This window comes from Olea europaea, chromosome 21 (assembly GCF_002742605.1).
Source record: "Olea europaea var. sylvestris chromosome 21, O_europaea_v1, whole genome shotgun sequence".
Classification (NCBI taxonomy): domain Eukaryota; kingdom Viridiplantae; phylum Streptophyta; class Magnoliopsida; order Lamiales; family Oleaceae; genus Olea; species Olea europaea.
In genome coordinates this window covers 8,664,753-8,676,707 of record NC_036257.1, presented here as the reverse complement: position 1 = coordinate 8,676,707, position 11,955 = coordinate 8,664,753, and the positions used below count along the sequence as shown (strand labels likewise).

General features: G+C 34.9%; 2 protein-coding genes across 2 annotated transcripts; one reads left to right on the top strand and one right to left on the bottom strand.

Moving 5' to 3' along the window:
- The first annotated feature begins 305 nt into the window (after positions 1–305).
- On the top strand, positions 306–3,031 carry LOC111370081. The gene is made up of 4 exons (XM_022991788.1): positions 306–1,120; positions 1,226–2,197; positions 2,248–2,515; positions 2,693–3,031. Exons 1-4 carry the CDS (start codon positions 306–308, stop codon positions 3,029–3,031), a joined length of 2,394 nt encoding a protein of 797 aa, XP_022847556.1.
- Positions 3,032–8,887: 5,856 nt separating this feature from the next.
- LOC111370293 (cyclic dof factor 4-like) lies at positions 8,888–9,630 on the bottom strand. Its single transcript, XM_022991967.1, has one exon. It carries the CDS (start codon positions 9,557–9,559, stop codon positions 9,077–9,079), a length of 483 nt encoding a protein of 160 aa, XP_022847735.1. The 5' UTR covers positions 9,560–9,630; the 3' UTR covers positions 8,888–9,076.
- Between the last annotated feature and the right edge of the window lie 2,325 nt (positions 9,631–11,955).

Here is an 11,955-nt window from a genome sequence, read left to right as displayed (position 1 = left end):
CCTGAAGATAAGTGACCATGAAACTATTCTTCTTGGGTTGTATAAAATGTGGGTGATGGAGTTCATCATGGGCATTGCAATTTTGGCTAGAATTGGAGGTATGGCCGTGTCATGCAGATGAACTTTTATGTCAGATTTTGAAGGTATGGGATTGTGGAGTGGGTGGTTACGTGAATTAATGAAAAAAAAATTAATTGGAGGACGATAGGAAATTGCGACACCTGTCCGAGCAAAAGTTTCATTCTTTTATATCACGTACTCGCACTGAGGAGGAACAATGCAATTTAACTTGGGATCAATTCAAAATGGAGCTAACAGAGAAGTTTTTCCCACAAGCTCTACGAGACTATAAGGAGGCAGAATTCTTAAGACTGGTACAGGGAGATATGGAAATTTCAGAGTATGAGAGCAAGTTCAAGGAATTGTCCCAATATGCCCCACATCTTGTAAGTACTGAGCTAATGAAGGCAAAACATTACAAGAGGGGCCTGCGCCCAGAGATCAAGCAGATTGTGAGTTCACACGATCTCACCACTTTTCAGGCAGTTGTGAAGAAAGCTCAAATAGTAACCTATTCGGGTGTGAAGTTGATAAATCAGGGACAGCGTAATGACTTTGGAAAAAGGAAGTGGCAGGATAAGAATAAGAATTCTGGACAGTTTAAGAAGCAAACAATTGTGGGCCAGTCAAGTAATCCTCCATCCCAATGCCCTAAATGTAACAAGTTTCACAGAGGGGAATGTCTGTATGGAAAGTATGTTTGCTATAAGTGTGGCCAACCTGACCATGTGGTTTCCTCATGTCCATCGATTAAGAAACTTGAACAAGAGAAAAAAGGAAAAGCAAGGGTGGTTTCTCTGACTCATGATGAGGCTGCCCAAAATCCAGACGTAATCGCAGGTATTTTATCCATCTCTGGAACTCTAGTTTATGTCCTTATTGATTCCAGTACGACACATTCGTTCATATCCAATGCATGTTTAGCTAAGATTAATGCTTCATGTAAGAAGAATGATAATGTACTAGAGGTTAGTATGCTATCAGGAGGAACTATTGATACAGATAGGATAGCAACAGGAGTACAAATAAATTTTGATGGACTGATGTTAGAGGCTAACTTGTACTTTATAGAGATGAAAGAATTTGATATTATTTTAGGCATGAATTGGTTAGGTAAAAATCGAGCCACGATAGTATGTTTTGAGAAAGAGGTGATTTTTTAAAGATCGGGAAAAGAGGAATTCAGATTTTATGGACTGAAGGTTAAGGCACTTCCTCGCGTCATCTCAGCTTTGAAGGCAAAAAGCATGTTGAGGAAACCTAATTGCCAGGGGTATCTTGTCAGTCTTATCGCCACCTCATCTCAAGATAAAACATTGGATAATGTGCCAATAGTACAAGAGTATAGTGACGTGTTTCCCGATGATCTACCGGGTATTCCGCCCGATAGACAAGTAGAATTCACGATAGATTTGATACCTGAAGCTACTCCTGTGTCCAAAGCTCCATATCGAATGGCACCAAAGGAATTACAAGAGTTAAAGATGCAGCTAGAAGAATTTCTAGACAAAGGGTTTATTAGACCGAGTATATCTCCTTGGGGAGCTCCGGTACTCTTTGTAAAGAAGAAAGATGGTACTATGAGGCTGTGCATCGACTACCGTGAATTGAATAAGTTGACGATCAAAAATAAGTATCATCTTCCTAGGATTGAAGACCTATTTGATCAGTTGAAGGGCGCATCCGTATTCTCAAAAATTGATTTAAGGTCGGGCTACCATCAACTGAAGATTAAGTCGGTCGATATACTAAAAACGGCATTTAGGACTCGGTATGGGCATTATGAGTTTACGGTGATGTCCTTTGGCTTGATGAATGCCCCTGCGATATTTATGGACTTGATGAATAGAGTGTTCCATCAGTATTTGGACATGTTCGTCATCGTATTTATTGACGACATACTGATATATTCGAGAGATTCCCTGCAACACGAAAAACATTTGAGGATAGTTTTGGGAACCCTGCGTCAGGAAAAGTTGTATGTCAAATTCAAGAAATGTGAATTTTGGCTTGACCGAGTGGGATTTCTAGGCCATACTATTTCAGCACGAGGAATTGAAGTGGATCAATCCAAAGTTGAGGCCATAACAAATTGGTTGAAACCTACAAATGTTGGAGAAGTGCGGATCTTTCTAGGGTTAGCCGGCTATTATCGGCGATTTATGGAAGGATTCTCCAAGATTACAGGTCCTATGACACAGTTGACTCAGAAGGTACTAAGTTCGTATGGTCAGAGAAATGCGAACAAAGTTTTCAAGAGTTAAAAGAATGGCTCGTATCTGCGTCGATTTTGACTATTCCCGATGGTTCAGAAGGTTTTGTGATTTACAGTGATGCATCTAAGCTTGGTTTAGGATGTGTTTTGATGCAACATGGAAAAGTGATAGCTTATACTTCGAGGCAGTTGAAGCAATACGAACAGAATTATCCCACGCATGACCTTGAACTAGCAGCAGTAGTGCACACCTTGAAGATTTGGCGCCACTACCTATATGGGAGCAAGTGTGAGATCTACACTAATCATAAGAGTCTCAAATAATTCTTCACCCAAAAGGAGTTGAACATGAGACAACGACGGTGGTTAGAGTTAGTGAAAGATTACGACTGCACTATCCTGTTCCATCCGGGTAAGGCTAATGTAGTTGCTGATGCACTGAGTAGAAAGAATATGGGACAGTTGTCAACAATGTGTACAAGACAGGATCATTTAATAAGAGATTTTGAAAACTTGAGAATTGAAGTATTAACATCACCAGTAAGGACATCAGCAAAGTTAGCAAGTTTTACTATGAAATTGACACTCAGGGACAGAATAGTAGCTGCTCAGAAAGATGATCCCTTTTTGGAAAAGATCAGGGCTGATATAGGAACTGAGAAGAGGAAGGGATTTGAAATAGCCGAAGACAAAGCCTTGATGTATAAGGGTCGATTGTGCGTGCTAAAGGATGAAGCATTGAGAATGAAATTATGACTGAGGCTCACTCAACTCCTTACGCTGCCCATCCAGGTGGAACTAAAATGTATTGAGATTTGCACAATACATTTTGGTGGAGAAATATGAAAGGGAAGATAGCTCTGTTCGTGTCCAAATGCATGGTTTGCCAACAGGTAAAGGCCGAAAATCAGAGGTCGTCGAGACTATTGAACCCCATGGACATACCAGAATGGAAGTGGGAAAAGATTGCAATGGGTTTTGTCATTGGATTTCCTAGATCAGTGAAAGGTCATGATGCGATCTGGGTAATTGTAGACCGACTTACAAAATCTGCTCATTTCTTGCCAGTTCGGACAACTTACATCTTAGAACAGCTTGCACAAATTTATGTCAGGGAGATTATGCGACTTCATGGTGTTCCGGCATCTATCGTATCAGATAGAGACCCGAGGTTTACTTCGAAGTTTTGGATAAGTCTTCAGAAAGCTATGGGTACCAAGTTAACATTTAATACTGCATATCATCCTCAGACTGACGAACAATCTGAACGAACTATACAAGTTCTTAAAGATATGTTGAGAGCTTGTGTCCTAGATTTGGGTGGTAAATGGGAAGATCATTTGCCGTTGGTTGAATTTGCATACAACAATAGCTTTCAAGCCACTATTGGCATGGCCCCGTATGAGGCTTTGTATGGTAGACGATGTTGTTTGCCATTATACTGGGATGAAGTTGGTGAAAGGAAAATTTTAGGCCCAGAATTTGTCGAGAAGACTGTGGAGGCTATAAATAAAATTAGATCAAGAATTAAGACTGCCCAAGATCGTCAAAAGAGTTATGCTGACAAAAGGAGGAAAGAATTGACTTTCGTAATTGGAGAGAAAGTATTTCTCAAAGTGGCACCAATGAAGGGAATACTACGATTTGGAAAGAAAGGGAAGCTAAGCCCTAGATTTATCAGTCCATTTGAGATTCTTGAAAAGATTGGGAATGCGGCATATAGATTAGCATTGCCACCCGAGCTTTCAGCAGTGCACAACGTATTTCACATTTCTATGTTGAGAAAGTACATTCCGGATCCTAATCATGTGGTGAATGTTCAATCACTAGATGTCCAGAGTGATATGACTTATGAGGAAGCTCCTGTAGTGATTCTGGAGAAAAAGGACCATGTCCTGAGAAATCGAAAAGTCCCACTAGTTAAAGTCCAGTAGAGTAAACATGGTGAGGATGGGCTACTTGGGAACGAGAAGAGGACATTTTAGCCAAGTACCCCGATCTCCTTAAAACAAGTAAGTTAAATTTCGAGGACGAAATTATTTTAAGTGGGGAGAGTTGTAGCGACCAAAAAAAAATGTGTTTTGTTCGTTTCAAATAAAATTTTCTAATAGGATTCAAATATAATTTGGGTTATATTATTATGTTGCTACGACACTTTCTAATAGTCCAAATTAAATTTTGGACACGAAAGTAAAATTTCGCGTACTTTTTTTTTTTTTTTTTTTTTTTTTAAAAGGTAGTCCCGGTTTTTTTTTTTTTTTTTTCATTTTACAAGGTGCTAAAATCTCTTTAGACGACAAATTTTATTTGTTACTTTGTTTTGAGGACACACATTTTATTGTATATCTATTAAATATTTGAAAGTTAGATTAGAAAAAAAAACCTATTGTATAGTACATTAACCATCCCAACTTACCTTAATATTTAAACCCCATTTTTTTTATTAATAAAAAAAATACAAATAAATAAATAAGAAGAAAACTGTCATTTTGTTTTTAAACTACCATTTGGTTAGTGGGATAATAACCTACACGTCCCTATCCATATCCATTTGGAAGTTAACATTTTAAAATTTCAACCACCCCCATTTCCTCAAGTGTAACCTCCAATTTTAAATACAACTCCTACCACCATTGCAATTAAAAGTTTGTAACTCCCATTTTATAATTCTACACGGCCACTCTCTCTCTCCCTATTACACTTATTGCATCAAATTATTTTGCCTCTTCTTCCATAGACAAAAAGAACTTTGAATCTGAAAATCTCTAAAGAAAAGGGCAAGACGTACGCTGCATTTTATTCTTTGGACACGAAAGGATATTTCAAATTCCAAGCATTAAGGTAGGGGTGTTTCGACACTTATGTAAGTGATGTAAGATTTATATATTTTCGTTTGCATTAAATGTGTTATTGTGTTGCTCATGATGGAATCACCGTTTGGTGGTTTAAACAAGAGATGAAGAGATGGTTATGACAAATGAAATGGGGTTATCAAAACCTAATAAGCGGATTGATTGATCACCAATTCGCTTGAAATTGACGGTGACACAATTGACCAAAGTTTGCATTTTTGAAAATATATATTTTTATCGTTTACTTAAGTGTTTCCTACTGAGTATTATTTATAGTACTCACCCCTTCTAAAAATTTTATAGGTTAAGATCGAGGCATGGTAGTGGTTGGCGTGGTGGCAAGTGTTCGGCGATCTGAAATGCTTTCACTTCATAGTAAAGATTTCCATTTTGTAAATATTTTATGGATCTTAGATGAACTTTTAGAAATGCTTTTAATGTTTATTTTGTTCCATTTTTAGACAGTGCATGTTAACAAGAATTTAAGTGTTGGATTGATTTGTATGAAGTTTTATTTTATGCTGGGTGGAAATTTCAGTTTCTGTCCATCTAGTTGAAAGTAGCATAACTTGGGCTACAGTATATGTTTTAAAGTGAAATTAGATGATTTTGAAAGATCCATGAATCTTCTAATCGTACCCTTTGGAATTTCCTTAAAATATTATCTAGATAAAAAGTTATGCTCATTTTAGTAAACTGCGTAGTTACAAATCCGAGTTTTCTGTCCAGCATTTTAGAGCAACATTTTCTTGCTTCAAACGTTATCGTCGAGACCCCAAATTTTTATATGTGGTACATATATGAATGATTTAGTCCCTGTAAAAATTTCATAAATTTTAATAGACATTTGCTAGGCCAAAGATATTTTTCTTTCGCTGTCGTTAAATCCGTAATTGTCGATTTGTCTTCAAATCTTTTACAAAATCAAATTTTGCTACATTTGCCTAAGTTATATAGATAACTACCTTCCATTATATTTTTATATATTTAAAAAAAATTGGATTTATAAAATACTTTGGCTAGCGTCAAAGGGGTCGAACCAAAGAAAGAAACGAATATTATTTTAACGCTTCAATTTCCGAGAATTCGGGGCGTTACAGCGCCTTTCTCTCTCTCCCTCCCTTTTTTTTTTTTTTGTTGTTCTTGTTTTGTGTTGACTGAGTGTTGAATGTTCTGTGATTTCTGCTGTATTGATTTTGTTCTGTGAATTGTGAATGGTCAGAATAAATAAATGAATTTTGTTCTGTGAATTGATTTTGTTTTGTGAATTTTGTTCTGCTGTATTGATTTTGTTTTGTTCTGTGAATTGTGAATGGCCAGAGACTCCGCTTGGATGGCTGCACCCACTGATGAAATCTCCTTTGAGAAAGCCACCAGAGATGGTCCAGATGGATTCCACAGGTACCCTTTTCAGTCTTTTTCATCAATTTTACATGAGAATTGGCATTAGATTCGATGGGTTTTCTAATTTTTTTTGTTAGGTTTGATTTTGAGATTCTTAATTGTTCCTTCACTATGAATCTATGCAGACTATGATTATAATGTTTGGATTATACAATTTCTTACTTGATCTTTTAGCTTTTGCCTGGTAAGTTGGAAGAAGAAAAAATAGGGTCCTCTATCTTTTACATGGACAACATGACAAGTACTTTGGTCCCCCAAGTTTCAATTTTTGTAGTTGACCAAGGGATTTTGTGTATATGGGATGAATCATAGCTGGCCTCTTACATGACATAATCTTTAAAGTAGGGGTGGAGCCAGGATTACAAGTTGTTTGAGGTGCTTCATCCATTTTTTGTTACCTTCAATTATGGATTCTACAGCAATAGATTTTGTCTCCAAAATTGCTTCATAATCTAGAAGAAGTCTAGAATAATCCAAATTGGTAAGAATTATTTGCATCCACCGGCACCGATTTGCTGGAATTGTGTAGAGAAATCTTCTACCGGCACCGACAATAGCTCACCATATATAGTCTCTCCATTTTGAGTATGAGTAGATGAAAGAGGTGAAAGACAAAATATATGTGTATGCCTAAAAGTGTGAGATATTTTGTAATTATCTTTTATGATTGAGATTGTTTAACCGATCGTTTGAAACATTTTTTGTTTTGTTATTTTATAATATAAATTTTTTTATAATATATTTTGTTTGTTGTTTTATTATTTAGTTTTAAATTCACGATTGGTTGCATAATACATTGTTGAATTTTGTATTTACGTTGACTTTGGAGGGCCTAATTTACAAAGTTCGCCTCAGGCCCCGAAAATCACAAGACCGGCTCTGTACTACCTTAAGTACTATTAAGAAAAATGTCAACAATGATATGTTATGAAGCTGTTTGATGCACATTATTTCCACATTATTAGAAGAATTTTTACCGTTGAAGGGCCGCACCTATTGACTTTTCGCTCACAATGCCTTGGATTTGTGTGCTCCAACGATAAGATTTTTCATTTTTTTGAACCAATAATGAGCCCCAAACAGGCTCTATATAAAGATGCAGCCTTAAGCAACTTTTGCTTTTCAGCACACATTTTTTTATTGCTTTCTTGAGACCTAGGTCGAGTAGTTTTGATGCCATGTCTAGTAGTGTAGAAAGTTTAATAAGTTGTCATGTCAACTTTGAAGGCGGTGGCCTCGCCAAAGGCAAAAAGTATCTCATAGTTGCCCTTTTGACTCGGACTTCCGTCTTCCAATTCATTATTTCTCTTTATCCGTACTATACACTAGAGCATGTCTCAAGATTATTAGAGAAACTGAAAGGTTTTTCGAATTGGACTTACAAATTTGATAGTTAAACTGAAATTTACGAGTGTTTTCGTAAGCCCATTTATTTCTCTTTTATGATCTAACTGTTCAGCATCATTCACTACGATAACTTAAGCTCGTGTTTGGCAAAAATCATAAGTCCTTGGGCTCATTCTTTAAAATTCATTTGCATTCCCATATTTTTCTAATAAAATATCATTTTTCATTAATCCAAAATTTTTATACTTTTTAACCTCACATTCTAAAATAACTAATTTTTACATAAATTATTCTAAAAATGGGGTTCAAACATGGGCTAAATTACTAATATTATAATGCGATAAAAATGAGTATTAGATAAGCGGATAATAGTTGTGGATCTTAAGAAATATATAGTTAAAATAAATATTTGACTTTGAAAAGTATGTTATTTATTATTTTTAGTGTTTCCGAAATACACGCAAAGCCACAGTTTGGCCTTGCTAAAAATTATATATTTTTTTGTAAATTTTGATAAAAGATGATAAAATATGTAGATAAAAAGTTAATAAAAGTCGTGTCATATAAAATGTGTGATTAAAATTAATCATTGATTTTGAAATAAATTTTTAGCTATAACAAAACGGGGGCTAAATTTTTTTTCTTTAGAAAATTTGATTCAACAATCTTTTTCATCCGATGATTATCTTTTTCATTACTATAGTGTATTTTGAAATTTCAGAAAATAATTTGTCAATCTATATTATATTAATTCTCATGTATGTCACACATGCACACTAATATTAGTATTTTAAAAATCAATTTGCTAGTACAACTGGAGGTTTAATTTTTTTTATCTTGTTTCCTTTGAAATATTTAGTTTAATCCTATGCCAGCAATATTAATTCAGGATGCTCTTAATTTTGCAGTAAATGTTGATGATCATCACCAGCTGCGACCCATGTTCTTCGACCAATACATTACCAGAAGGCTGAACACACAATATTGATTTTCATGATACTCACCAACATAAAAATTCACCTAATCTATTTTTTTTATTTTAATATTTAAGTTGTACAGCTCATCTAATCATGGATTGATTCTTGAATTATTTAATTAAGACAAGATGTATAAAATTCAAGAAGATTGTCAACTAGAAATAGTTTTTCTTTTTCTATTTTTTTTTTTCCAACTACAAGACAAAGTAGAAGATCATTCATTAACACGTTTGACTATTAGAGGTATTTCTCCTCTTCCTCGCCGGAAATTGATGCCGAAAACTGCCGTGTCCCACCACTTGCCACTGCTCCACAACCGTGCCATCAAACTCCATCTGTTGCACTTGCATCCCAGAAGCATCAAACAAGCAACTTTCAGGCAACAAACCCGGGCACGGTGGCTTTGTTTTCCGGCGACCTGCGCCGACGGGAACATTCCGGAGAGCCCCTCCGGCAGTCCAGTACCTCTGGCAGCCTTTACAAAAGTGTCTTGGCTGATTAACATTGTAGTTGTTGAAGTAACAAAATTTTGTTTCCATGCTTTTGCACCTAGGGCATGGGATGATCTTGTCTGGCCTTTTCTCTACCGTTTGATCTCCTTTCTTTGCAAGATCTTCATCCTTTCGTTGATGATCATTTTCCTGCACTGCAATCGTTGCACCAAATAACTTGATTCCTGATGAACTGTCTTGGACCTCAGCCATATGATGAAAGAGATCTAGAGAGAGAAATTGGAGTGAGAAAGAATGTTTATGTTTGACGAAGAAGCCTTAAGTGGCTGATATCTATATATATTAGCGTCTATATCTCTATGTATAAGGGATGAATATATGCCCTAAAAATAAAATTTAAAAAAAAAGTACATTATTGGGGGTGGGACAAGAATAAGACTCGATTTCATCCTAAAAGTATTAAGAGATAAAATTCCACATCGAATAAAAATGAAAATATAGATCAATTTATAAAGGTCTGGGTCACTCCTATTAAAAATGTTGACATTTTAAGATGAAACTTCAAGTATTAACATGGTATTTAGAATCCATTAATCTCCAACGAACGATTCGATCCGATTAAGACTCAATAAATGAGTATGTCTACTCAAACGAGTCACCATCTTGCGAAAACATTTTAAGGGATACAATCCCACATCGAATAAAAATGAAAACATAGAACAATTTATAAAGGTTTAAGCTACTCCTCTTAACAAGGTTGACATTTTAAAATGGATCTCCGATTCTTAACAAAAAGATCAACATTATAAGAGTAATTCAGATTTGTTTCATCTGTATTCAATATAGGATTCTACATTTCACATATTTATCAAATGATAGCTTGTTTGAGCACGTCTATTATGAGAATCAAATTCTTATTTGAACCCTAAACATATCGATTTATTCGTTTGAATTTAATGAACTCTAATATTATAATAATAAAGTCTTAAATAGTCCGTGAAGTATTCTCTAGATATAATATTATATGGATAAGATCATGGAAGTGTGACACAAAAGTAAATACCAAAATGCAAGACTTTAGGCGTAAATTTGAATGAAAAGAAAGAGTATATTATTATAGGAGCCGCCAAGAGCAAACCGGGGGGTTGGAGTGTAAAGTTAATGTTGGACTTTTTGTCCACATAATGATCCACGTCATCATGTTGTTGGTTAGAAAGAGTCTCAAGTGGGCCCAGCACCAGGTTGGTTAAGTTACAAAGTATTTGAAAGTGGAAGCATAAAGGTAATAGCCAAAAGGTCTTTTGATTTGATTAATGGAAATCCCTTTTTCTTTATCTTATATTAATTATTAAAGATTATAAGATCATGTTGACAGACACATCATGGGCATGTGGTTTTAATTCTTAACAATGAAGGTAGGGGAAAATTCAGATTCTACTCAAATTTATGTATTTGCTATTACAATTTGAACATTTCTTATTTAAAAATTAATCTTCCAAAGTTGAGATAATGAACACATTAAGATAAAGAAAATCGTCGTGCAGAGGCAACTATCTTGTAAATACAGAGGATACGTAGGGATGAATGTTATTATGCGAAAACAAAATTTTTTACTTTATTCAACACGACAAGATAATCTTTGTTGGACGTTCAAATTATTTATTTTATTTTCCAATGTACCCGAAATAAGAAGTTGATTTACGGGGATCTGAAAATAGAATTGCCATTTAAAGTATATTTGGGAAATATTTACGAATGGTTTCCTACTCATACTCTAATATGTTGCATGGCATGTATGATCTCGATTTCTCATAATTATTCGAGAAAAATGGATTACAAGAATTAGCTTTGCTATGGGTACAAAATGATATCCATTTTGGACATCAAAATAGACACCATTTTGTACCACCAACATTATTCTTACAGGAATAGTAGAATATTGTTTAGAAGGAAAAAATTCCAAAAGTAAGAATTGATCCTTAATTAAAGCTTGATGCTTTGCTTTGGTGTTGCCTTTCAGTTGGAAGTAGAATCCGATTAGAGTTTAATTATGGGATTACTTTAATAAAGTCGTCTTTATGTCGATTATGATTATTTAATGAAAAGCTGCCTCAGTTTGTACAGTCTCGACAAACAAGCATTTTGGTTCTTTAGTTGGAAAGATACGAACTTTTTCTTTAGGGTCACTTTTAATTTTTTAGTTAAAAGATTATAAAAAGAGAGCATCCAATAATTATAAAATTGAATAATATAATATAATGGATTTAAGTAATTCTACAAAACCGAGATTGAAATGAAAAAGGATATTTATATTTCGGCAAAAATATACACTTTAGCATTTTAAAGCATTTTCACTTTTAGAATAGTAATATATTATTTTAAAATGAAAGTGACATCTGACACGCCATAATTTGAAATAGGAAAAAGCCAAATGACCCACAAGGATGACCATACCGATAACCACTCACTCACATGAATGCGTGGGTCTCGCGTGAATAAAATAATGTCTGACCCTCCATATGTGTGTATGTGGTCATCACCGATATCAAATTCGATGTTCGTGAAGCATGGTTGATTGAAATAATCCACAACCATCCATTGAAATTTCATTTTTCCATTCCTGCCCTCAATGACACACAACCAATTTT

Bases quoted from the DNA above. Each gene is read 5' to 3' on its own strand.
- LOC111370293 (XM_022991967.1), bottom strand. From the start codon at position 9,559: ATGGCTGAGGTCCAAGACAGTTCATCAGGAATCAAGTTATTTGGTGCA.
- LOC111370081 (XM_022991788.1), top strand. From the start codon at position 306: ATGGAGCTAACAGAGAAGTTTTTCCCACAAGCTCTACGAGACTATAAG. The intron at 1,121-1,225 runs GTACTTTATAGA...GATTTTTTAAAG, and splicing joins CTGATGTTAGAGGCTAACTT to ATCGGGAAAAGAGGAATTCA. The intron at 2,516-2,692 runs GTAGTGCACACC...CATCCGGGTAAG, and splicing joins ATGACCTTGAACTAGCAGCA to GCTAATGTAGTTGCTGATGC.